The sequence below is a fragment of the Vipera ursinii genome, assembly GCF_947247035.1.
Source record: "Vipera ursinii genome assembly, chromosome: 4".
Classification (NCBI taxonomy): Eukaryota; Metazoa; Chordata; class Lepidosauria; order Squamata; family Viperidae; genus Vipera; species Vipera ursinii.
In genome coordinates this window covers 13,110,324-13,135,461 of record NC_139514.1, presented here as the reverse complement: position 1 = coordinate 13,135,461, position 25,138 = coordinate 13,110,324, and the positions used below count along the sequence as shown (strand labels likewise).

Genomic DNA, 25,138 nt, shown 5'->3' with positions numbered 1-25,138 from the left:
TTTGAGACATTATGGACATATTTAAGAAGACTGCCCTGTCTGATCACCCATGAGCACTCCATAGCCCAGACAGGAAATATTCCAGACTGCCTCAGCAGGAGACTATATTGAGCATATGGAGAAACAAATTAGACCCAAATCACTGCCGGCCTTTGTTCATGTTAAAAAACTTGATTGTTGAGTATGTTGGAGTTGCTGCAAGGCCACAGGATCTGTGGCCCGAGAAAGAATCTGTTTCTCACTGCATTGTGGTTTCAAGGAAACATAGGGAAAGTGGCTTCTTTATGACCCATAGAAATGTTGAAAATCTTTAGGCTAAAGAGGTAATGAGACTCCTTTTATTGATACGTAGCTAAGGGCCATCATGGGGCTATCCATATAATCTTTTCAAGGCTCCTTTCCCATCTATGTCATCTCAAAACTGGACCGCTTAGAACTTCTTTAAAGATATTTGAAACAGCAAGCTAGCCAGGGAAAAGTGTTCATTTGTCAAAGGAAGAGCCTTGGTGGAGCAGTGGGCTAATGCCTCCTTAAGTAACACCAGCTGCCTGCAATTAGTGCAGGTTCGCATCCCACCAGGCTCAAGGTTGACTCAGCCTTCCATCCTTCCGAGGTAGGTAAAATGAGGACCCAGATTGTTGGGGGCAATAAGCTGACTTTGTAATAATGCCGCTTGGGGGGTGTATGAAAGCCCTAATAAGCAGGCATATACATAGAATGAAGGCTACTGCTAAGCTTGTAAGCCGCCCTGAGTCTTCGGAGAAGGGCGGGATATAAATGGAATTAAAATTAAAAAAAATGTAGGAAAAGAATCCTTAATGAAGATAAGAACCGGAAAAGTGCATGGATTCTGGTCATCTGTCTTTATTACAGAAGATACAAGACAGCTGAACCTGCATTGACTTTTCAGGGAAGAAATTGGAACTAAAGCAAATTGAGGTAACAGGAGAAGATGTGGGACATCTTGAAAGACTAGTTGGTAACAAATCACTGAGTCCCAATGAAATCCACTGAGGGTTATTAAAACACAGAAATGTGGCATGTGACCTTCTAATCAATCTTTTTAATCTGTCCCCACCCCACCAACCCCCAAAGATAGCCAATGAGACATCAATATTTTTTTTTTAAAAAAAAGAAAGATCATGGAAATTACAGGCCACTCAGCATAATGTCTGTTCCAGGCAAATTGGCAGAAATGTGATGAACATTATTTTAAAGACATATAGAGGAACAGATTTTGTGGAAGGAAAATCAGCGGGCATTCCACAAAGGCAAATCCTGCCTCCCCAACCTAGTAGAGTTTTGAGGAATGTTAAAAATGTGTAGATGGAGGTGCCCCTATCCTCACTGACTATGTAGATTTTCAAAAGTATTTGACAACATTCCTCGACAAAAGTTACTGAGTAAACTCAGCAGTCACAGGATAAGAAGACCAACATGGGTTGGTCAAAAACAGATCATGCCAGACAAATCTTATGGCATTCTTTGACCAAGTGACAAAACTAGTGGACCAGAGGAATGCTGTAGATACAATTTACTTGGACTTCAGTAAGGTATTTGATAAAGTAGATCATAACCTACTACTTGATAAGATAGAAAAATGTGGGCTAGATAGCATCACCACCAGATGGATTTGTAGCTGGCTGACCGGCCGTACTCAGCGTGTGGTCCTCAATGGAACTGCATCTACATGGAAGGAAGTATGTAGTGGGGTGCCCCAGGGCTCTGTTCTGGGCCCAGTGCTCTTCAACATCTTCATCAACGATTTGGATGAGGGGATAGATGGGGAACTCATCAAATTTGCAGACGACACCAAGCTGGCAGGAATAGCCAATACTCCAGAAGATAGGCTTAAGATACAGGAGGATCTGGACAGACTCGAACACTGGGCACTATCTAACAAAATGAAATTCAATTGTGAAAAAGTAAGGTTCTACATTTAGGCAGGAAAAATCAAATGCAGAGGTATAGTATAGGTGGTACCTTGCTCAATAGTAGTAACTGTGAGAGAGATCTCGGAGTCCTAGTGGACAATCACTTAAATACAAGCCAGCAGTGTGCTGCAGCTGCCAAAAAAGCCAACACAGTGCTAGGCTGCATTAACAGAGGGATAGAATCAAGATCACGTGAAGTACTAATACCACTTTACAATGCCTTGGTAAGGCCACACCTGGAATACTGCATCCAGTTTTGGTCACCACAATGTAAAAAAGTTGTCGAGACTCTAGAAAGGGTACAGAGAAGAGCAACAAAGAAGATTGGGGGACTGGAGGCTAAAACATATAGTGAACGGTTGCTGGAATTGGGTATGTGTAGTTTAATGAAGAGAAGGGTGAGGGGTGACATGATGGCAGTGTTCCAATATCTCAGGGGCTACCACAAAGAAGAGGGAGTCAAGCTATTCTCCAAAGCACCTGAAAGCAGGACAAGAAGCAACGGATGGAAACTAGTCAAGGAGAGAAGCAACCTAGAACTAAGGAGAAACTTCCTGACAGAACAACCAACCAGTGGAACAACCTGCCTCCAGAAGTGGTGAATGCTCCAACACTGGAAGTTTTTAAGAAGAGACTGGCCAACCATTTGTCTGAGCAGGGGGTTGGACTAGATGACCTCCAAGGTCCCTTCCAAATTATTATTATTATCATCATCATTATTATTATTATTATTATTATTATTATTATTATTATTATTATTATTATTATCTGTGGTTTTATGGATTGCCAACTGGTTTTTAATTGGTTCAAAAGCCAAAAGCAAAAAATGCGAATAAATGAGCAATTTTCTTAATGGAAGAATGTAAGAAATATAGTTTTTTTTTCAAGAATCTGTGTTGGATCTATTGCTTTTTAGCTTGTACATAATTGACTTTTGTGACTTAGGGGAAAGCAGTAAGCTAGTCATGTTTGCAAATAACACTAAACATCTGGTTATTTATTTAACCATGTTCTGAATTTTTACTAACCTGAGAGCTTACTTTAGTTATTAGTAGGCCATGTTAACTGCCTACTGCCGAGCTTAGCCCCTACCTGTACTCTTTATACACTTATGATTGTGTATCATCTGACCCATCCACTGTGATAATCAAGTTCGCAGATGATACAACTGTGGTGGGTCTTATTACAGGTGGGGATGAGACAGCATATAGGGCGGAGGTACAAAAACTATCCATATGGTGTAGTAACAACAATTTGCACCTAAACATCAGCAAGACGAAAGAGATGGTGTTAGACTTCCAGAGAAAAAAGGAGGAACCTGCCCCACTTTACATCGGGGAGGACTGTGTAGAGACAGTTTCCTCCTTTAAATTTCTGGGAGTGTACCTCTGTGAAGATCTGACCTGGAAAGTTAACACAACCCAGGTGGCTAGAAAGGCCCAACAGAGGCTTCACTTTCTTAGGGTCTTGTGAAAGAACAGGGTAGAACAACGGCTAATAACTCTCTTTTACCGGTCTACTATAGAGAGCGTCCTCTCGTATGGTATTGTGGTTTGGTATGCTGGTCTGACAGCCGCGGACAGGAAAGTATTACAGAGTGTAGTGAGCACAGCACAAGACATTGTGGGCTGTTCCCTGACACCACTGGATGACATCGCCAGGGCTCGTTGCCTTGGAAGAGTGAGGAAGATTCTCAGGGATGACTCACACCCTGGACGGTATCTCTTTACTCTCCTACCATCGGGTAGGAGATATAGAAGTATAGCCAGCCGTACCAACAGGCTGAAAAATAGCTTTTATCCGTGGGCTGTTAGGCTTTTAAATGGGATATAATTTCTGTGAACTTATGCAGAATTGACTTGGGAAGCCGGTGTGTGGTGTAGTTGGTTCACGTGGTGTGGTAGGATGGAGGGTTTGTTGTCACTGTGTGTTGGGGGGGAGAGAGCACGGGGGGGGAGGCTCAGCTAATCTCAATGTACACATGTTGTACTTTGACAATAAAGGTTTATTTATTATTATTATTCTATAGACAGGACTGTGAACATTTTATAATGCCTTGTTCTGAGGGTCACTTCAGAATGATGTTTATAGGTTAGCTTGTCGATCTGCTAGAGAAGGTGAAGGTGATGTTAATGTCACTGGGGAAGATGGATGAACGGACGGATGGGATCTTCCTTTCACAAATAATAGAACAGAACAATATTCTTTATTGACTCAGTGTGATTGGACACACAAGGAATTTGTCTTCTGTGCAGAAGCTCTCAGTGTACATACAAACCACAAAGTTATAGGTCATATATCATAGATCATAGTTACACCATTAATCATAACATACAACAATAAGTGATAAATCATAAAATACCAATAGCAGAAGATAGTAGAGAAGATGAGAAGGATAATAGCAATTCAGCCTACTATATGGGTAAATATCTTTAGGCCTAAGACAGTGCTGTGGGAATGAAGTGTTCTGTCTTCAGATGAGATAAATCAAATAATAAATACAGACTTTCCTATTGTACAGGTGAGAATGTCAACCTACTCCATATTTGACATAGCTTAAGCAAACAGTGTAGTGTAGAAGGTTTTGAGTATGGCTGATGTTAAAAAGGCTAAGTAGGATCGTAACTGGATAGTGTCTGATTAGAAATACACCTAGCAAATCCCAGTGCTATACAGTAGTCTGAAAATTTGGAGGGGGGGAAATCCCAGAAGGTGGCAGTGTCAAACCATTAGTGTATTGTTGCCGGGAACACGAGGGCTATGTCAGTGTAGTTGTCAAGGGTCAAGTTTGACTCAGAGGAGACTTTACCTTCTGCAACTGCTCTTTGTTTCCTCATGAAAAGATTTTAAGCCCTTGGCTGCACAGTTTCATTGGTGATTTGCTCCCAGATCATATCGCTTTTTTTTACATTCTCATAAGCTGCTCTAATTAGCTTTTTGACAGAAGCATTGAGCAATAATGCTTACCCACACATAAAATAAATAATGAGTAACTGGAATTCAGAAAGAGCAATGGGCAGGAACTAAATTATAACTTCCTGGGTGAGCGACTAGTTTAATCTGAAGCTCTGGTCTTGGCAATTTCCTAGAATTTGATGGGAACATGGAGATCCCTAGCCAGAGATTACATCAGCTTAAATACATCATGCAGGCCTTGGTTTTTGTTTCTTGGCCATAATGGGGTGTAAAAAAAGAAAGAAGACAATCATTTCACACATCCGCACAACCAGAGAGCCATACGTGCCTACAATTTCTGATCATTTTTTCCAACCCTTATTGTTCAAAGAAACAGAACCAAGGAGAAGATGGTGCATTTTACCTAGTAGGAAAATAGAAAGCTTAAATACTCGATACAAAACAAAAATTGAAGAAGGCATTGTATACCAGGGATGCATTGGCTCCATTAAACTTCTTTTTTTTTACTTCTGTAAGTAAGATGGCCCACCTATTGTCATCTATTCAAAGGGGTTTTTTCCCCATTCCTGGGGCAGGTTGCAGGTTAGCAGGTTGCCCAAATTTTCATGTCTCTGATTTATTTCAGGGATGAATTAGATTAAATGATTTATGGACTGACTGGTTGGTTTTTTTTCAGCTTGAGCTTTTCAAAGCAGTATTTAATATAACAAAATGTGTGATCAACAAACCTGTGTATGGGGGAGAAAATATGCCCTGAGATCAAATACCTTCTGATGGCATTGGTTGCCTTCACGTCCAAGATCAGAGCTACTGTTTTGCTTATTTACCATGCAAACATGTGGTAAATGTTTCTGGAGAGACAGAATATGTCAACATATAATGAGATCAAATGAAAATGGGGTTACCTGATAGAAAAATAGTATATCCCTCCCATCCTAAAACAGTAGGATAAAGGAATAAAATATTATAACTGCATAATTATAACTGCAGATGTAGCTCTTATTCCATGATCATACTACTAGCTGCTATGACAGTATAGTTCATAGTTCCCAGGACAATTGCGTTGACTGCCAGCAGTTCGATCCTGACCAGCTCAAGGCTTACTCAGCCTTCCATCTTGAAATTAAGGAGATTTTATCAGAAACTCCTACTGGTTCCAATTTCAGCTGTTAGTGGCGCAGTGGGTAAAATGTGGTATTGCAGGCTAATTCTGCTGACTGCCAACTGCAGTTCGATTCTCACCGGATCAAGGTTGACTCAACTTTCCATCCTTCCTAGGTCGGTAAAATGAGGAGCCAGATTGTTGGGGGCAATATGCTGACTCTGCAAACTGCTCAGTGAGTGCTGTAAAGCACTAGGAAGCAGTATATAAGTCTTAAATGCTATTGCTATTTCTCTGAGCTTCAAGATTTTCATTTCACATCAAGGATAGCCACATTTTTTTTAAAAAAAGTATGTTTTGGTCAAGTTCTTCCGCACCACAGCTTATAACGGAAGGATCTTTGTTTTCATCTCCTTCCAAGAAAATAGGGAAGGTGAAGCTTCCTTTCCATTTTTCCTGGTGTGCATCTTTGTACATCTTTTGACTCGTCCCATCTTTCCTTCTGTTTTTTTTTCTTTTCCAGAATCAACATACTGTCTTGAGTCAAAGTGGAGGCACCAACCCAGGATCTGCCTCATGCACAAATGCAAACACTGGAACCAGCTACATCAACTCATCGCCACAAACACTGATGAATCAGCAGCTGAAACAACAGTTCCTCCTTCAACAGCAGCAGCAAATACTAACAGAAGCAGTAAATATCCCAGTTTTCATATATATATATATATATATATATATATATATATATATATATATATATATATATATATATATATATATATATTCTGATCATAAGTTGAGGACTACCTGCAATAATATTAGAGCAAGACTTCAGTGTAGAAGACAATGATGATATGACTGCAGACAAAAGATAGACATTTTATATTTTTCATCCTAAAGGATAACAGATTGCAGGGCAGCTGAGAGTTGACATATACATACATACATACATACATACTTACATACATACACCCTTCAGGCAAAACTTGGTTAATAATAATAATAATAATAATAATAATAATAATAATAATAATAATAATAATAATAAGTTGGAAGGGACCTTGGAGGTCATCTAGTCCAACCCCCTGCTCAGGCAGGAAACCTTATACCATTTCAGGCAAATGGCTGTCCAGTCTCTTCTTAAAAACCTCCAGTGTTGGAGCATTCACCACCTCTGGAGGCAGGTTGTTCCACTGGTTAATTGTTCTAACTGTCAGGAAGTTTCTCCTTAGTTCTAGGTTGCTTCTCTCCTTGACTAGTTTCCATCCGTTGCTTCTTGTCCTGCTTTCAGGTGCTTTGGAGAATAGCTTGACTCCCTCTTCTTTGTGGTAGCCCCTGAGATATTGGAAGACTGCTCTCCAGAAGCCTTATTTCCAGTGAAAACTGCTCAGTTGGACTGGAAATGGTTTCCTTTTGTAGGGAGAATGTGACATGTGACATTTCATTCAGATTATTTAAGTTGCCTTTATTCATTTGTAGCCTTTTCTTTAGAACAGATATGTCCCAGCAACAGTTCCTCTTAATGTTTGTTCTCATCCCAAACAATATACAAACATTTCATTGGATCTGTGGGGGGTCTCCCTGTTTTATAATCTGAAGTTATAGTTATCTCTACCAGCTTTCCCAGCTTGATGTCCTCCATTGTTGAGAATTTAGTTTCCAAAATTAATTCCAACCTCTCTGAGGGACATCAAGCTGGAGAGGTTTGTTGCAACAAATATCCATGGCTCCCCACCCACTTCTCCTCTGTTGCATCAGTGGAGTAGGATATCATTTGAATGTATGTATATGCTGCAGGTGATCCTGTTCAAATCTTCAGAACAATAAATAATAAATAGCGATGCCTTTCTCTTTTTCTTCATCCTGTAGGAGAAAGCAACCTCTCAAGATCAACTGAATAGACACCTTACGAGACCACCACCAGATTATAAGGACCAAAGGAGGGGCCAGGTCAACGTGCAGCAAACACACCAATATTCTGGTAAGCATGCACATAAAAGCAAACAAGCCACCTTCAGACAAAGATTTGACTCATTTGAGTGTGGGGCATGTGGCTCTTTCCTCCTGAGCAGCACTTAGGTTTTCCTTCTCTCCAAGTTCGCTGTGAGAGTTTCTCCTGTTTTCTTCATGCTTTCTGGTCTCTCAAATTTCCTTCCTCCTAAACTTTCCTTTGCTTTCATCCATTTGAAACACAAAAGTCTCCTTGTCCCTTAGATCTTTCCTGAGGCCTTTTCCCTACTCCAAACAAACCAGCATTCAGTTTCCTTCACAGAGGCTACATTGATTTTCAGGAACTCTCCAGTGACCTTTCCCCTCCACTGTTGCGGTATCCATGAACATTGTTCGGCATTGGTGCAGTTTGCACCAGCAGCTTAAAAATCGATTCGTGATTTCGGGCCCACTGCATGTACTATCTGCTTAATCAGAGGATGTCTAAAGATGCCTGTCTAACTGTTGGAATTTGCCTGGTGGGCTGGACCAATCGAGGACTTCAAAAAAAAAAAAGGAAGAGCATGTGGCAAGTCGTCTGATGACTCAAACGTTCTTCATGGATCCTCACTTTTCAAAGATTTAAATTTTACTTAGTGAAGATCTAAACTGTTTCTTAGGTCTCTGGATATGTTACAGAAGGCTGATTTGGCTAACAGAGTCGGACTGACTCATGTTCTATTTTGGGGACTTTTCACACACTGCATTTTAGGCATAAACCTTGATGCAAGGTTGAATGAATCAGAAGCATGTTCATAAACTCAAAATTCATTGTGGCGTGTATCCGCCAAGAAGAAAGGACACCTGAAAGAGATAAATAGAGTTTGCTCTTTCCATTTTACTTAAGGTACTTATAATTGTGTGAGGATCTTGTCTTTAAGTCATCGCTCCAAGGATATGAACCTTTCCTCGCTTCCTAGGTTGGCATTCAATCTCAAGGACGGGCCCTCTCTTAGTCTTTTTAGTAGGAGTCACCAGAGAAATGTTTCAAGGAAAGATAGGTATTTGGAGAGTGGGTTAGGACACTGAGCTTGTCAATCAGAAGGTTGGCAGTTTGGCGGGTCGAATCCTGAGTGCTGTGTAACAGAGTGAGCACCTGTTACTTGTCCCAGCTTCTGCCAACCTAGCAGTTCGAAAGCACGTAAAAATGCAAGTAGAAAAATAGGGACCACCACGGTGGGAAGGTAACAGCATTCCGTGCGCCTTTGGCGTCTAGTCATGCCGGCCACATGACCACGGAGACGTCCTCGGACAAGCGCTGGCTCTTCGGCTTTGAAACGGAGATGAGCACCGGCCCCTAGAGTTGGAAATGACTAGCACGCATGTGCGGGGTAACCTTTACCTTTACCTAAGAGAATAAAAGAGCTGGAAGGGACCTTGGAGGTCTTCTAGTTCAACCCCTTGCTCAAGCAGGAAATTCTATACCATTTCAGATAAAAGGTTGTCCAATCTTTTCTTAAAAACCTCCACACACAACTTCTGGAGGAAAGTCATTCCACTCATTAATTATTCTAACTGTCAGGAAATTTCTCCTTGGTTCTAGGTCAGACATGTCAAACTCGCGACATCACGTGACATCATGCAACGTATCGGGAGAGTTTTGCCATTGCTGGCAATGGGGTGGGTGCGGCTTCCAGATGACGCGTCAGACCCACCAGCTGGCAGTTTGACACCCCTGTTCTAGGTTGTTTCTCTCCTTGATTAGTTTCCATCCATTGCTTTTTGTTCTGCCCTCAGGTGCTTTAGAGAATAGCTTGACTCCCTCTTCTTTGTGGCAGCCCCTGAGATATTGGAACATTGCTATCATGTCACTCCTTGTCCTTCTCTTCTTTAAACTAGACATACCCAATTCCAGCAACTGTACTTTATACGTTTTAGCCTCCAGTCCCCTGATCGTCTTTGTTGCTCTTCTCTGCACTCTTTCTAGAGTCTCATCATCTTTTTTATATTGTGGCGACCAAAGCTGGATGCTGTATTCCAAATCTCCCTAACCTTTCTCTCTATACATTTGATGGAGAACACATACATTTGAAAGACCGTCCAGCATTTTTCTAAAAAAATATTCTGCACTGTGGCATTTACCTTATGTTTCATTGAATACGTTTGTCCTCTGATCTGGATTTAGTTTCAATGGTCCTCCTACTGTTACTCTTCGTGAATCAGAATTAAAGACTACCTAGCCAGTCTCAAAACTGACTTTCAAGAGAGCAGACACCTCTCTCTTCATGATAGACTGTCAGTCCTGGCCATTAATCAGAAATTGACACATTCTGCACTACCACTCAATTCTTTTAGTATCTAAGGTCTGGTTATGTTCTCCACTGAACACTAATTGGAATGAAATTTCTGTCCATCCGGTATAAATTAGACCAGCACAAAAAGAAGAGTTGGGGTGGGGTGGGGGGAGAAAGAATGAAGAAGCTAAAAATAGTGAGCAATTCAGAGAAAAAGGGAAACTTTGTCTTAGGAATAAGAGAGAGAACCATTGTCCCCAACCACTGCACCCTCTGAAGCAATTTCTGCTGTTAACAAAAGAATATAGTATGTTGGCCATCTGTGCCTGAATCAACATGTTCCATCTTGGCTAATCTGGAAAATGTCTCAGTTGCCCTGAGTCTTTTTGTTGCAACAGACAAATGTTATGTGTCTGGAACATCTGGTTCGTTTCAATGATAGTGTACAAATTCAGCGCTGGTCGTATTACTTAATTGCTAATGACATGTCTAATTCAGGCAGCTCTCTGATAAGAAACTCCATGGGTTCCTTCACATTGCTACCGTTTTTTCCTTCTCCAATCCTGTAAACTCAGTTTAAAGATGATCCACGATCCCCTTCTCTTCTGCTGACGCTGAGGAGAAGAAAAGCAAAAACAGGGATATGGATTTCACCCCAAGCTGCCACCAATCCAGGAATAACAAAAATCCCTTCCTCCTCACTTCCTGCAAAATCCATGTTTTTATTTATTGGTTATTAAATTTATTAGCTGCCCACCTTACCACAGGGCAGGGGTAGTCCATGAGTCATAAAAGAGCCGAGGTTGCCTACCCCTGCCACAGGGTAACTCTGAATGGCTTACAATGTTAAAAAGATTAAACTGCCTGTAGACGCGACAAATAAAATGCTATAAAAATGCAAATACTCAAGCCTAACTAAAAGATGGGGAGTAGGATGAGCAGGGGAGGGAGGTGGGATCTGTTCTTTATCTATCAGCCACCCCCAGTCTGAAACCTTCCCACTGGAGTCCCAAGCCCCATTGGAGTCTCCAAATCCAATCAGTCGTGATTACTTATGCTTTCACATCCATGCTTCAAGTTGCTCGCATTTTTCTTGGGCAAAAAATGAAATAAAATAAAAGTCTGAAGGGTTCCTGAGCAGAGGGTGGCAAAATTGTCAAGGCACTTCCTGCTGAAAGACTCAGCAGAAACTCAAGCTGGAAGACACGGTGTTATGTATTAGGCTTCATTGGAACACCTAAAGCTTGTATAAGAGTCACCACCAGGAGGCGCTGAACTGTAACTGTTTTGGCGGGAAACAGAGGTTCAATCCGATTGGTTGGTTGAGTACCTGGCCAGGTGCTGGCCAGGTATATATAACAGGGCAGTTAGCCCCTATTCCCCAGTACAGTCACTTTCACCCAATAAAGAGCTGTTATGTTGTACTCAGGGACGCGGTGGCTCAGTGGGTTAGGACGCTGAGCTTGTCGATCAGAAGGTCGGCAGTTTGGCGGGTCGAATCCCGAGTGCCGCGTAACAGAGTGAGCGCCTGTTACTCGTCCCAGCTTCTGCCAACCTAGCAGTTCGAAAGCATGTAAAAATGCAAGTAGAAAAATAGGGACCACTATGGTGGGAAGGTAACAGCGTTCCGTGCGCCTTTGGCGTCTAGTCATGCCAGCCACATGACCACGGAGACGTCCTCGGACAAACGCTGGCTCTTCGGCTATGAAACGGAGATGAGCACCGGCCCCTAGAGTCGGAAACGACTAGCACGCATGTGCGGGGGAACCTTTACCTTTACTTTATGTTGTACTCATCGTCTTGGTGTCCTTCCTGCTCTCCAGAACCGACTACACAACACACAGCAAGACAGAAAAAGTCAGCAAGGCAAGCAGGCCATTCAAAAATTTCTCCAGTGATGTGGCGTTTCAAATAAAAATACTACTTTACAGGTAGTCCTTGACATACAACAGTTTGTTCAGTGACGGTTCAAAGTTACAACATCACTAGGGGGGAAAAGTGACTTAGGATCATTTTTCACACTTAACAACCATTGCAGCCTCCCCATGGTCACGTGATCAAAATTCAGACAGTTGGCAACTGACTCACATTTATGATGGTTGCAGTGTCCGAGGATCATGGGATCACCTTTTGCGACCTTCTGACAAGGAAAGTCAGTGGGGAAACCAGATTTGCATATAACTAACTTAACCACTGCCATTATTCACTTAACAACTGTGGCGAGAAAGGTCGTAAAATGGGGCAAAGCTCTCTTAACAAACATCTCACTTAGCAACATAAATTTTGGACTCAGTTGTGGTCGTAAGTCGAGGACTACCTGTACTTGGAATTAGACAACTTATTTTCTTGTAAATCAGAGGTCTGCAACCTTGACAACTTTTAAGACTTGTGGACTTCAGCTCCCAGAATTCCTCAGCCAGCAAGGGGGTTCAATGGTAGTCATAAGTCAAGGACTACCTGTAGGCACAGCCATAAATCCAGATGCTTCATGCCATAAATGACAGCTTGTTAACAAGCTTTGCCAACAAGCTAGAAGCCACCTCTATGCAGATTTGCCTACTGTGGAATGCAGAGATCATGTTTTAATTCCTCCTGCATATCTGAGTCAAAGGAAATGTTTATTTGTTGTATTTAACCAAGGAACAACTGTTTCCTCTTCTTGCTGATTTTCACCTTTCACATAAGGCTGGATGCCAGTTGTTGTCCAGAATAGCAAGCTATATGAACTAGTGGCTCATCTTTCAATCATAATATTATATCACATTCAAAATGCCTTCTCTTTTAAGATGCAACACGCTAAAATGAGTGGCTCCAAAAATCAATCAGGAGAAGGTTAACAGCTGGGTCACTTAATTAAGCCTGGTTTGTAATCAAGCTTGGTCTCAGTCTACTAAGGCTCAGCGGGTCACAGTGGAAGTCTCACTGCCATTTCTTTGACTGGCTGGGCTGATTTGGTGCACTCCTTCCTAAATATACGTTAATAAATGTTCACATAACATACTATTCCCCAGTAGATCAAATTGCGGTTGAGTATGATAGCTGAGAGGGACGTGGTGGCTCAGTGGGTTAGGACACTGAGCTTGTCGATCAAAAGGTCGGCAGTTTGACGGGTCGAATCCCGAGTGCCGCGTAGCAGAGTGAGCGCCTGTTACTCGTCCCAGCTTCTGCCAACCTAGCAGTTCGAAAGCACGTAAAAATGCAAGTAGAAAAATAGGGACCACTCCGGTGGGAAGGTAACAGCATTCATTCCGTGCGCCTTTGGCGTCTAGTCATGCCGGCCACATGACCACGGAGACATCCTTGGACAAGCGCTGGCTCTTCGGCTTTGAAATGGAGATGAGCACTGGCCCCTAGAGTCAGAAACGACTAGCACGCATGTGCGGGGGAACCTTTGCCTTTTACCTTTTATGATAGTTGAGTTCACACAACCTGCCGGGTTTCCACAAATTCTGAAACATAAAATATCCAACCCCATTTCACCTTAGTTATATTGTCTTGTCTTGTCTTCTCGAGAGTCCCTTGGATTGCAAGGAGATCAAATGAGTCAATCCTAAAGGAAACCCAACCCCGACTCTTCTTTGGAAGGACAGATACTGAAGCTGAAGCTCAAATACTTTGGCCACCAAATGAGAAGAGAGGACTCATAGGAAAGGACCCGGATGTTGGGAAAGATGGAAGGCAAAAAGGAGAGAGGGAGGGCAGAGAATGAGATGGTTAGATAAAGCCATTGAGGCAATGACCATGAATTTGAGCAAACCCTGGGAGAGAGTGGAGGACAAGGAGGCCTGGTGAGGTATGGTCCATGGCGTTGTGAAAAAGTAGACACAACTTAGCAAATGAACCATAAAATGTGTGTTGCACAAATCCAGCTAAGTGATCAGCTGGCTTAATCCATTACCCATGCAGGAAAGTGCCGCTACAAATGCATTCCCCTTATCTCTTATCCTCAGTGGAGAATAGTTGGTGAAGATGATAGAACGTGCTGAGATCGCCAGATTGACTTCTTTGATCAGAGAAATGACAATATCTAAATTTATTGCTGACTGGGAAGTCACTCTAGATTTTTTGCAAAACAGGAGAATATGAACTTAGTTTTATGATTATGATGATTAGACAGGATAGATTACAGAAAGAAGATAGGTTGCAACCATTGAGTCAGAGGTAAATTTATAATTGGACTTATAACTACTATAAAGATCGGAAGCTGTTTCTTTGTATCGTTTTTTTCTTTTCTATTTTTCTTTTACTTTTTTCCCTTGTACTTTATGCTCTTTTTTATTTTATAATAGTTTGTATTGATTTAATCTTCCTTTACAAAAAACTTGCATAAATATATGTTTTAAAAAAGTATCCTCTACAATTGACCATCAGTTTCTGCTTATAATCCTCTGGTTGAAGTTTCTGGGAAGAGGAGAGAAATCAGAACAAAAGGACACATACTCAGGAGGCAACAGCTGGCACATAAATCTAATCAAGTTCTCTTGAGTTTAGTGACTTCAGGGCTATGTCCGTGAACAGTTAGTCCTCGACTTACAACCACAATTGAGCCCAAAATTTCTGTTGCTAAGTGAGACATTAGTTAAATTTGCCCCGTTTTACAACCTTTCTTGCCACAGTTGTTAAGCAAGTCACTGAAGTTGTCAAGTTAGTAACGTAATTGTTAAAAAAAATCTGGCTTCCCTATTGACTTTGCTTGTCAAAATGTTGCAAAAGGTGATCACATGACGTTGGGATACAGCAAAGGCCATAAAAACCAGTTGCCAAGCATCCGAATTTTGGTCATGTAATCATGGGGATGATGCAGTGGTTGTAAGTGTGCAAAACACTTATAGTGGCACTGAAAAAAGTGTGCAAGACACTTTTTTCAGTGCCACTATAATTTCAAATGGTCACTAAATGAATTGTTGCAAATTGAAAATTACCTGTAGATCAGGGGTGTCAAACTCAATTTCATTGAGGGCCGCATCAGCATTGCGGTTGCCCTGAGGGGGCCAGGTGGGTATGGCCAGGGTGGGCGTGGCTAGAGTGCGTATGGCCTACTGGGTGGGCGTGGCCAGCTCTACATCGTTGGCATCAAGGGTGCCTATGGGGGCCTGGGCGGGAGTGGGACAGATCTGAGGGTCTCTGGCAGAAGGAGGGTCTCTGGGCCAGGGCCAAGGCAGTGGGGGCCATTCCCTCACTGTTTCCAGGATGGCTTCGCGGGCCACATGAAACCACTTCGTGGGCCGGATCCGGCCCCCGGGCCTTGTGTTTGACATGTCTGCTGTAGATGGTTGGTAGTGTCTTCTTTAAAGATATTTTTTTTATTTTTTTAAAACAAAAAAATCCCAGCTCTAGCTCACCCCTCTGGTGTTTCCTGATCATCTCTGATCTAAGTATTACTTTGATCAAGCTGCTTTGCTAAGATCGGCTAAAATTGGCTTGATTCTGCCATGTAATTGAGCAAAAGGGATGATGTGTGATTCTACTATCCTTCAAAGAAATGGCATTAAAATATACTTCATTTTCTCTAGTAGGGTCATTGTGTTGAGTGAGAGATAAGAAAATAGCCAGAGAAGTAACTGGTCCTATTGGATACTTTGGTTTCTGAGTCTTGTTTGGATCTGATGAGGGATGATTTTCTTTGTTCTCTCTTAGGTGGATCACCGGCTGTGAGCATCAACTCCAATCTGTGTTTCTCCAATCCCATTTCCACTTCAAACATTTTGCCACAGCAATCAAATCTCCTGTCCACGGCTCATGGCATCAGAATGCCTTCTCTTCCAGCAGGGCACCACGTCAGCTGCTATGGGAACATTCCCTGCAGTCAACCAAATGCATATAATGTGGCAACTCCAGGAGTGAGCCAGGTTGCCCAGCGTAGAAATCTAAACCCAATTGTAACCAGTCAAAACAACCCTGCTGCGTCTCGGCCAGCGCCACCTGGGCAAGGCAATAACATGCCAACCTTTGACAACGGCTTGGGAGTTAACTCCCAGCAAGGGAAACTCAGCTTGAATCAAGGGACTTCAGCCCAAAGATCTTCAAATATGATGGTCAACTCAAATGCTGCAGCTCAGAACTGGGTGTCTTCAGAAGCAGGGTCCAAACAACAGGAAACACAGAGGGCTTCGGGATCCCCTTTCTCATCTGGAAGCTCCTATACAAATCAGCAACTACAGCGCACAACTGCCCTCCAGCAATTTCCTCAGCGCGCCATGGTGCCTCCTAACCAACTGGGCACTATCCAGATGAGAACCGTTCCGAGCCAAATGAACCAAAGTCTAAATGGACAAGTGGGCGGGGCATCCAAACCCCAGAGTGCAATGCCTACTCAATTACAGGCAGAGGTTGTGGCCCACTTAAATCCACCCAGGGTGGGGATGACACAACCCCACCCCTTGTCATCGAACCAGTTCTCATCAAGTGCTACTCAAATGTCCACCAGAGTTTTTCAAGGAACAGATCATGCCAATGATCTAGCATTTGATTTTCTGAACCAGCAAGCAGATAACATTGGGCCTGCACTCAATAGTGACCCAGACTTCATTGATTCTTTGTTGAAAACAGAGCCTAGTAATGATGATTGGATGAAAGACATCAACCTCGATGAGATATTAGGAGGCCATTCCTGAGGCAGCTAACAATTATGAACTCCTGGTGGGTTTTATTTTTAAGGCTGAAAAGTCAGGATAACAGTCTTCAGTTTGTAGAAGACAAAAGTCAGGGGAGGGGGGGAAGCAAAAGAGTGAGTTGCTGGATCCAAGCTTAAAAGCATATTAATGCAACCATGCTTACATAGCTTGTTCCATTATCAAGTATGCTAAAGATGGTGAAGTCTGGATCTGTTGTTTCCAAATATAGGTGATTCTGAATGATAAAGGAACTCAAAGAAATGGGTGTTTTATCATCCAAACAAATTCTAAATATGTAAGCTAATATTTACATCTATTACATAAAGGAGAGACCTGGGAATATGCACTGCATCAAAAATACACTGCTGACATCCACTAATGATTTTCACGTGTATGTGTGTAGAAATAGAAATCTGGCTGGGGGAAAAAAATAAACAGAAAACAAGAAAACAACACCCAACTCAGAAAACTTAGCAAGGATCTTCCCTAACATTGCACATTCTAATATCTTTTATTAGAATCCTTATCGTTTTCATTCAGTGAGAATGAAACATTACATTATGAGAATTGTAATTCAGAACATCTGGAGTATATCAAATTTAGGGACGCCAGTTAGCCATTCATAGAGGGAACCAGTGGGCCATGAAAGAAAAGCTTATTGATAAAACCCATATATGCATGCCAAACATCCCAGGTTCTATAAGCTATTTAGTCTGGGATGAAAAAGAGCGATCCCACAATTCTGAAGGTCCATGGCACACGTGGCAGCTTCTTAAATCTCTAAAGTTCCTTTTGTTGTTAGTTGCGACGTCATGTCTGACCCTTCGCGACCCCATGGACAACGTTCCTCCAGGCCTTCCTGTCCTCTACCATCTTCTGGAGTTCATTTAAGCTCACGCCTACTGCTTCAGTGACTCCATCCAGCCACCTCATTCTCTGTCGTCCCCTTCTTCTCTTGCCCTCAACCTTTCCCAGCATGAGGCTCTTCTCCAGGGAGTCCTTCCTTCTCATTAGGTGGCCAAAGTATTTGAGTTTCAACTTCAGGATCTGGCCTTCTAAAGAGCAGTCAGGGTTGATCTCCTCTAGGACTGACCGGTTTGAACGCCTTGCAGTCCAAGGGACTCGCAGGAGTCTTCTCCAGCACCATAGTTCAAAGGCCTCAATTCTTTGGCGCTCAGCCTTTTTTATGGTCCAACTTTCACTGCCATACATTGCAACTGGGAAAACCCTAAAGTTCTTAATGCTTCTTAAAACTGCAGTCTTCTGCTCACTTTCCTGGAAATAAATCTACAGGTGGGATAAATAAGTCTATAGATGCGATAAGCAAGGCAGCAAACAGATAGCTTGCCCTGTGAGTGGTTTGGCTTCCAACCCACTTCCTTCCTAAACCCCTCCTTATGGGAGAATCCGTGTAGAGTATGAAGTATCAAGCTCAAGAGTATTAGGCGTTTTCTATTCAAAATCTGTCTAGCGATTTTGAATAGGAATAATCAGGTTGTCCAGCCTGTGATGACTTGTGCAGATGACCCATTTCACAAGCTTCCTTCTCCTCTCTGTAGCTTTCGCACCTCCTACCTTGTGGGTTTCTTCTTCCATCCTCTTTATCCCTTAAATTAGGTATTGGAGACTGGATTAAATGTTGGATGCTAATGGAATCCCATGTGCCCTAGGATGCAGATGATACCAAAACGATCCAGTTTTATCTTACATGTCATTAACATATTATGAATAAGAATGAAGATGCGTGAGGCAGGGACCCCTGCAAACATCAGACACGTAGGCTGAAAGGATATCTAACGGTAGATCCGTCAAACATGGTGGTTTAATTATTTGAGCACACATTGCAACCAGCCACCATCTTAAGATACCAATTTAAGGAGTTCATTGTTCAAATTAAAGGTTGGTTTTTTAAAAAATATTCCTTTTCATTCATAAACAGCACCATATTAAGTGAGATCTAAGCTCTTGCCCTGGATTTCTCTGACAGTGGCAAGCAGAGATAATGCATTCTGCAATGGAAGGTGGTGCTTTACTTGTCATCTTTGATTCCCTACCTTGCCCTGCACATAGATCACTCAGGACACTGTTGGGAATTACAGCTGCAGGCATTCCGATCTTATATTCTCCAGGTGGATTGAGGCTACAACACTTTCTAGCCAGCATATGCTAAGAAATTTTGCAAATTTCAGTCCTAATGCCTCTGAAGCATACCACTGTGGGAAAACTGAAATAATGAGCAGCTTGCAGTTCTGATGAGGTGAGAAACAAAAGTGGGTCACCTAAGGGTTTCAGATGCTGTTCCTGGCCATTGGATCTATAACATCTTACAATTCCTCATTACCTGCAGTTCCATAAGCCAAAGTTGTAAAAGGGACATATTGTGCAACCTCTGTTTATTTTAAAACTCCATCCCTTTGAACGCTTAACCCTAGGTTGCACCTTTGGGATCCAACAATGAAAAAAGCTGGAAATATTTTTATTTTGAAACAAGGAGAAAAAAATCCTGCATCTTGTTATTACCATGTATCTTCTTTTCACCATTACAGTTAAATGCACTACACTTATCTTTTACATTATTGGATCAGGAGTTCTTTTCAGTATTGGGCTGTAAATATAGAGAAAAGTTTTTGTAAACTTTTGTACAAAAATGTAATATTTTGGTAGGAATACTAAAATCATAATCTTTGGGTTATATTTATACACATGTGGAATAAAAATGTACTGCAAAGGAGAGAAAAAAATCCTTTCGTATTTGAATATACAATGTATGCGGCAAAGGGAATTGTACGATAGATTTTTTTTCCATCCTGAGATTTAAGCCGCAACTTATATAAGAGGAGACAGGAAGAGAATTTTGAATAAAATAATTGAGGACTCTAAACTGATGGCTTCATCTTAAATCTCAAACCTGATTTCCTATCATTAGTTACGCCATGTTAGCTAAGGTTATTGGCTACTGAATTCCATCTCCAGGTTTAAAACAGCTTTTTAGAAAAAAAAATCAGTTCTCTTAAATCTAAGAAGGTCGTCATTCCAAATGTGTTGTGCACCTTACCTTACATAATGAGCCCAGTTTGAGGAATAGATTTTAAGAAGGATGGCTACAATTTATATTTAGGAAAGGGGAACAAGCACGAGAGATCAAGAAACTAAATTCTATGAAAACAAATTGCAAGAACTAGGTGGGAGGGGGTTCAATAAAACACGTAATGTTAGGCAGAAAGAATCAGGACCATACCTTAAGTTGCAGTTAAGATTTATTGCTCAAGCCTACACAGAATTTAGTCAGCTAGTGTTCAAAGTAAATTGGTGCTAGAGAAGTCAATGGAATTCAAGAAGGAGCATAGAATTTGTAGGAACATAGAATCATAGGGTTGGAAGAGACTTTGAAGGTCTTCTAGTCCAACCCCGTTCTCAGTGCAGGAGATCTTGCACCATCCCGTCAAATGGCTGTTCTCTCAGTCAGATCAAAGAGTTTTATAATGGATTACTTTATGCTGCTTTCTCAGTCCAAGCACTTTTAGCTCTATTAATCACAGGGCTATTCATTAGTTTGTCCCAATTTTTTTCCATCACAGGTGACTATAAAACATCAAAACCCAACTGGCTGACTTTCGGCCAATCATTCTCTATCAGTCCAACCTACTTCGTAGGATTGCTGTTGTGAGGAAAATAGGAGAGAACAGCCAATTATTCACCATTACAGATGATGATGATGACAATTACAACGATGGTGTTGTTGTTGGTCTATATTACTATATTTTACTGCTAGGAATCAGAAAAGATAGGTGTTCAGGATTACAGTACGCAAACTTTAGTCTACATAGCAGGGATAACGCTTATATAGGCTTGGCAGCTAAAGTTGGACTTGGTCAGCACTTTGACAGAAAACTGCTAAGTAACCAGAGGGCTGTAAATTAAGAAATTGAAAAATTATCCCAGAAAAAAACAAAAGGAAGTCATTTCTATATTTTTGCCAAGAAGACCACACGGATACCTTCATGAAGGAGTTCGCTGAGCTTGACTAAAAGGAGATACTAGTCTCACCAGGCTCAAGGTTGACTCAGCCTTCCATCCTTCCGAGGTAGGTAAAATGAGGACCCAGATTGTTGGGGGCAATAAGCTGACTTTGTAAAAATGCCGCTGGGGGGGGGGGCAAAAGCCCTAATAAGCAGGCATATACATAGAGTTGAAGTCCACAAGTCATAAAATAGCCAAGTTTGAAGACCCCCTACACTAGATCAAACTGGTTCTCTAAATAAATAAAACATTACTTTTCTCATTTTGTTCATTATAGTGCATGTTTTTATGTTTTTATTCTTTTCTATGTTACTTTTCAAAAAATAAACTTAGGGGAAAAACTCATAAACACACCCCACCATTTTCAAGGCTAGGGTCAATTTAGAATTTCTTGTCCTCTTTTTCCTGTTCCACAATACAGAGGATGAATACCAGGAAATTCTCTCTGGCTGGTCACGTGAATAGCATTCTCAAAATTATCTGGAGTTAGATAACAGCTTTCCAAGCCCTAGCCATGTTAATCAGTTCTGACAAAATTGTTTGTTTGTTTTTTTTGCACCACCATTTTACCAACTTCTACTTGATCAGCAAAGTTCACTTTGTCAGATGCATAAAAAATATTCTAGAACTGTTTGTTCTTAAGGAGCCATCAATCCTCCTTATGAGATTAATGTAGCAACATGTGAATAATTTATTATTTATTTAATTTCTAACACCATCCACCTCAGAAAATGACTCTGCAATTAACAATTTAACTATTTTAATTGTTTTGGCTACAGGGGTGGTTACAAATCTGCAGTTTCTCATTCTTGTAAAGACATTTTCCAAACTTAGCAACGAGAAGCAAAAAGCAATACAATCATGCTACTATTCTATGTAAAGATTATTGCTCCTGCCTTTCACAGCTCTTTTTCCCTATTTCGACCATCTTGCATACAGGCTTGATTGATTCCCATCATTCCTGTATGGCAGGAATCCCTGACTTGGGATCTGCAGCCTGCTATTGGTCCGCGGCTTGTTGAGAATCGGGCTGCACAAGCGGCTGGTGAACATGCAAAGATTTCTTTGCTCATGTGCGGGATTAGGTTGCATGTGTGCAACCATCCCCTTCTTCCCTGCTGCTGCTATCAACTGCTGGTCAATATTCCATACCAGTTTTAGCAATGTGATGGGGAAGCGAGAGAGTTATCCTTTCCCCCAAACATTCTCAGCATATGCAAAACACTTTAATTTCTAAGCCTTGTCAGCTTAAAAAAACAAATCTGGAGAAGATTCTGTGCATTCATACAAGATTTTGCCAATTTGAAAAGTGATGCTTCAGAAAAAAACCAAACTGAATGAGAAGAAGGGATGCGGTGGGTTAGGACACAAAGCTTGTCGATCAGAAGGTCGGCAGTTTGGTGGGTCGAATCCCGAGTGCTGCATAACAGAGTGAGCGCCTGTTACTTGTCCCAGCTTCTGCCAACCTAGCAGTTCGAAAGCACGTAAAAATGCAAGTAGAAAAATAGGGACCACTCCGGTGGGAAGGTAACAGCGTTCCGTGTGCCTTTGGTGTCTAGTCATGCCGGCCACATGACCACAGAGACGTCCTCGGACAAGCGCTGGCTCTTCAGCTTTGAAACGGAGATGAGCACCGGCCCCTAGAGTTGGAAACGACTAGCACGCATGTGCGGGGGAACCTTTACCTTTATGAATGAGAAAGTTCTAGCCTGTCTCATCAGCACTTTGGGTAAGAGTACACATAGTCCTCGACTTACAACCATTCATGTAGTGACTGAATTTACAACAGCACTGAAATAAGTGACTTATGACCATTGCAGCATCCACATAGTCACATGATCAAATTTCAAATCCAGGTGTGACTCATTTAACACTGCTTTGCTCAGCAACAGAAATTCTGGTCACATTTGTAATTTGTAAGTCGAGGACTACATGTAATAGCAAACTGCCTTATAAGGTAGTAGTCAGATAATGCATGTGACATGTTATGAATATCTGAAAGCCCTACATAAGAATCCCATGACAAATGTTCAGCTCCTGGAATTTATATATTTATTTAGTGTATAATTTCACATTTACAGAGACAAACAGCTAAAAATTTCTTTATGCAACTCTTAAAAGATAATTTCTCAGATCTTCGATTTAAGTATTCCACTTTCTCCTCGTGGAGCAGAGCAGAAATGGCAGCATTATTTATTTCGGCTCTCACAGAAGTGCGGCTAGTCAAAGGAATGGGGTTTTTTTTCTTCCACTCAACAGAAACATCAACCATCAAACATACTTTTAGAAGCCATTGGCTCTATTACATCATATAATATGTGAGATGGGTGGTTCTGTACATTACTATAACTAAACCTATTATAACACTTAATATATGAAATGACTAGCTCTATAGATTCAGTCCCTAAATAACTACATTACAAGCTGTGAGGTGGGCAGCTCCATAATAAATTTTAAAAATAAATATATTACAGCATATATAGTATGTGAGACGGGCGGTCTAGATACATTCAATAAATAAATAACTACTTGTCTAGAAGGGTCTAGAGTCTCCTGTTTGAGCAGGCGGTTGGATTAGATTCGAAGACCTCCAAGGTCCCTTCCCACTCTTGTTATTGTGTTATATTTACCTCACAGGGTATAACATCTGAGGTGGGTGGCTATTTAAATTAAATACATAAATAAGCAAACAAGCTTTTGTGCATCAGTGCTCATTTAAAAAAAAGGATGGGCCATCAAGGAATTTCTTCTTTTGTGTGTTCAGGTACTGGGGGGGGGGGAACTGCACGGCTCTTCCCCATCCCACCTCAAAAAATATAGACCAAATCTTGATCTTTTTCTGAAATGGTATAGTTTCCTGTCTAAGCAGGGGGTTGGACTAGAAGACCTCCCTTCCAACTCTATTATTATTATTATTATTATTATTATTATTATTATTATTATTATTATTATTATTATTATTATTACTATATGCTGGAATTAGTTTAACGAAGAGAAGGACGAAGGGTGACATAATAGCAGTCTTCCAATATCTCGGGCTGCCACAAAGAAGAGGGAGTCAAGCTATTCTCCAAAGCACCTGAAAGCAGGACAAGAAGCAACGGATGGAAACTAATCAAGGAGAGAAGCAACCTAGAACTAAGGAGGAATTTCCTGACAGTTAGAACAGTTAATCAGCGTAACAACCTGCCTCCAGAAGCTGTGAATGCTCCAACACTGGAAGTTTTTAAGAAGAGACTGGACAGCCATTTGTCTGAAATGGTATAGGGTTTCCTGCCTGAGACAGCGGGTTGGACTAGATGACCTCTAAGGTCCCTTCCAACTTATTATTATTATTATTATTATTATTATTATTATTATTATTATTATTATTATTATTATTATTATATTTTATTTTAATTCCATTTATATCCCGCCCTTCTCCTAAGGACTCAGGGTGGCTTACAAGCTTAGCAGTAGCCTTCATTCTATGTATATTTATATTTATTTTATTTTTATTTTAATTCCATTTATATCCCGCCCTTCTCTGAAGACTCAGGGCGGCTTACAAGCTTAGCAGTAGCCTTCATTCTATGTATATGCCTGCTTATTAGGGCTTTCACACACCCACTAAGCGGCATTATTACAAAGTCAGCTTAATTGCCCCCAACAATCTGGGTCCTCATTTTACCTACCTGGGAAGGATGGAAGGCTGAGTCAACCTTGAGCCATAATAATAATAATAATAATAATAATAATAATAATAATAATAATAATAATAATAATAATAATAATAATAATAATAATAATAATAATAATAATAATAATAAAATAATAATAATAATAATAATAATAATAATAATAATAATAATAATAATAATAATAATAATAATAATAATAATAATAATAATAATTCGGTTGATGCTACGATGAGGCGAAGGGAAGCAAACCCGACCGCCCCACCCCGCCCCGGCCTGTCGCGCGCAGGCCGGCAGCTCCTAAGAGCGAGAAGAAGAAGCGGGGAGGCGGGCACGCGCGCCCGAGCCCTCCAGGCGCGCTGCCGACGAGCATCCCCGCTGCAAGCCTCCGGCGCTGGCCTCTCCCGGCGCTCTGGAGATGCGGCGGTGGGCAGCCGCCTCCCGAAGGCTTGGAGGAGGAGGAGGAGGGACCGTCGGGCGCGTCGCAGCCTCCCGTCCCTGCGCGCTGCACTGTGGGCGAAAGATGGCAGCTTCCTCGGCCCCTCTCGGCTCCCCGCCGCTTTGACAGGCGGGCGCCCTCGCTGCCTTGGACCCCTTGCGCGTCCGGGCGGGGAGGGGGTCCCTCCGCCGGCCCCGCTGCTCCGAACCCGAG

At 41.6% G+C, this 25,138-nt stretch overlaps 1 protein-coding gene across 1 annotated transcript in view; it reads left to right on the top strand.

The window, feature by feature from the left end:
- MAML2 (mastermind like transcriptional coactivator 2) overlaps positions 1 to 16,789 on the top strand; it is a gene marked incomplete at its 3' end in the record, with an annotated part of 207,623 nt that extends 190,834 nt beyond the window's left edge. The window contains exons 3-5 of the mRNA XM_083361941.1: positions 6,476 to 6,646; positions 7,822 to 7,933; positions 15,813 to 16,789. Coding sequence (XP_083218067.1) covers positions 6,476 to 6,646; positions 7,822 to 7,933; positions 15,813 to 16,789 — 1,260 coding nt within the window. The remainder of the gene's footprint in view (positions 1 to 6,475; positions 6,647 to 7,821; positions 7,934 to 15,812) is intronic.
- Positions 16,790 to 25,138: the final 8,349 nt, after the last annotated feature.